The 1,384-nt window shown below is 46.3% G+C and overlaps 1 protein-coding gene across 1 annotated transcript in view; it reads right to left on the bottom strand.

The window, feature by feature from the left end:
• The window catches only part of ttn.2 (titin, tandem duplicate 2), a 228,210-nt gene that overhangs the window by 204,974 nt on the left and 21,852 nt on the right, over positions 1-1,384 (bottom strand). Inside the window, exons 5-8 of the mRNA XM_017309405.1 lie at positions 1,007-1,294; positions 841-923; positions 160-377; positions 15-90 (exon numbers count right to left, since the gene is read on the bottom strand). Coding sequence (XP_017164894.1) covers positions 15-90; positions 160-377; positions 841-923; positions 1,007-1,294 — 665 coding nt within the window. The remainder of the gene's footprint in view (positions 1-14; positions 91-159; positions 378-840; positions 924-1,006; positions 1,295-1,384) is intronic.

The following is a 1,384-nucleotide window of genomic DNA, read 5'->3' as shown; positions in this document are numbered from 1 at the left end:
TTGGTCTCTCTCACCTGTTTTCTGGTCATCACAGGAGACCGGACAGGTCGGATGGGAGAGATGGACATCCTGCTGGAGGGAGAGACGGGTCTGCAGAGGACAACACTTYATTAAACCTCACAGCTCAGCCGTTTGAACCACCTGCGGGCGGACGCTTACCTGACAGGCGCGGGMGTTGGCCCCTTCACGTGTCTGACGGGTGAAGGCGACTGCTGGCGGCCTCCCGTTACCTTGGAGACGAAGGACGGCGGAGACCTGGATGTGGGTTTCGGTGGGACCCTCGGTGGGGTTTTGTGAGCAATGTGTTGAGTCATGATTCCTCCTTCAACRTGCATCTCCATCATGGTGGTGGCCTGGAAACTGGCCTCCATGGATTTCTGAAKAACACAGAGAAAMATTTCAGGTTTTAAAAGTTCCAAAAGCAAATTTTGATTCAATTTACTTATTTTAATCTTTAAGGTGGACGCTTTCCGCATATACTTTTCCCAAASGTTTTCTCAAAATAACGACTTACTTTCTAAATGGTTTTCTCAAAGTAAGTTAGTTTAACTCATWAACTYGTTATCTTGAGAAAACATCATTWTCAAAACAGCACTAAAGCTTTAAGAAAAGCCTCTTAAAATAGGTTTCCCAACCACATATAAATRTTATTTTAACAGYATTTCTTATTTTTATTTATTAAATTGTATTAATATAATTTTTTTTCTYGTGTTGTTTGTCTTACGAGACTACAGATGTAAATTAAAACRATATTGTACATTCATTAATATTTAAATGAAATAAAATCGATTCAATTTAACGCCACTGATGGCCACCAGGTGTCGCTCTGACTCCACTCACCCTCTCCACTGTGGTTCCGGACATCTCCATCTGGGAGGTGGACATGATCGTCTTTGTTTTCTTAATGGGAACTGCTTCTTCACCTTCATCAGACACACAGCAGAAAGTTTAACTCCAATCCAAACAGTCAGAACYGGAACCAGAATCTGAACCGGACTYAGCTCACCTTGAACCAGCAGCTCGCAGGAGGACGTGGCCCGCCCGCTGCTGTTGGTGGCCGTCACAGAATACGCCCCAGAATCCTCTGGGAAGGCCTCAGCGATCAGCAGACTGTACAGGTCTCCGTCCTGCAGGATCCGAAAGTCGGCAGAGCTCTGGATCTCGGCTCCCTCCCTGTAGAACTTCACCACCGGTGTGGGGATGCCTGAGACTCTGACGCTCAGCCTCACCTGGCTGCCCTGCCTCACCGTGGAGCTCTGGAGTCTCTGAATGAAGGTCGGTGGCGCCGTCTCGGCTGCAGGAACCCAAAGTAAAATCAGTACATTTTCATCAACTTTAAACTTGAAACCAGAAATAAAGGATCATCCCTGAAATTTGACCTCAT

This window comes from Poecilia reticulata, linkage group LG2, assembly GCF_000633615.1.
Source record: "Poecilia reticulata strain Guanapo linkage group LG2, Guppy_female_1.0+MT, whole genome shotgun sequence".
Taxonomy (NCBI): Eukaryota; Metazoa; Chordata; class Actinopteri; order Cyprinodontiformes; family Poeciliidae; genus Poecilia; species Poecilia reticulata.
Note: the sequence above shows the minus strand (reverse complement) of the source record. Positions and strands in the feature narration are given on the sequence as shown.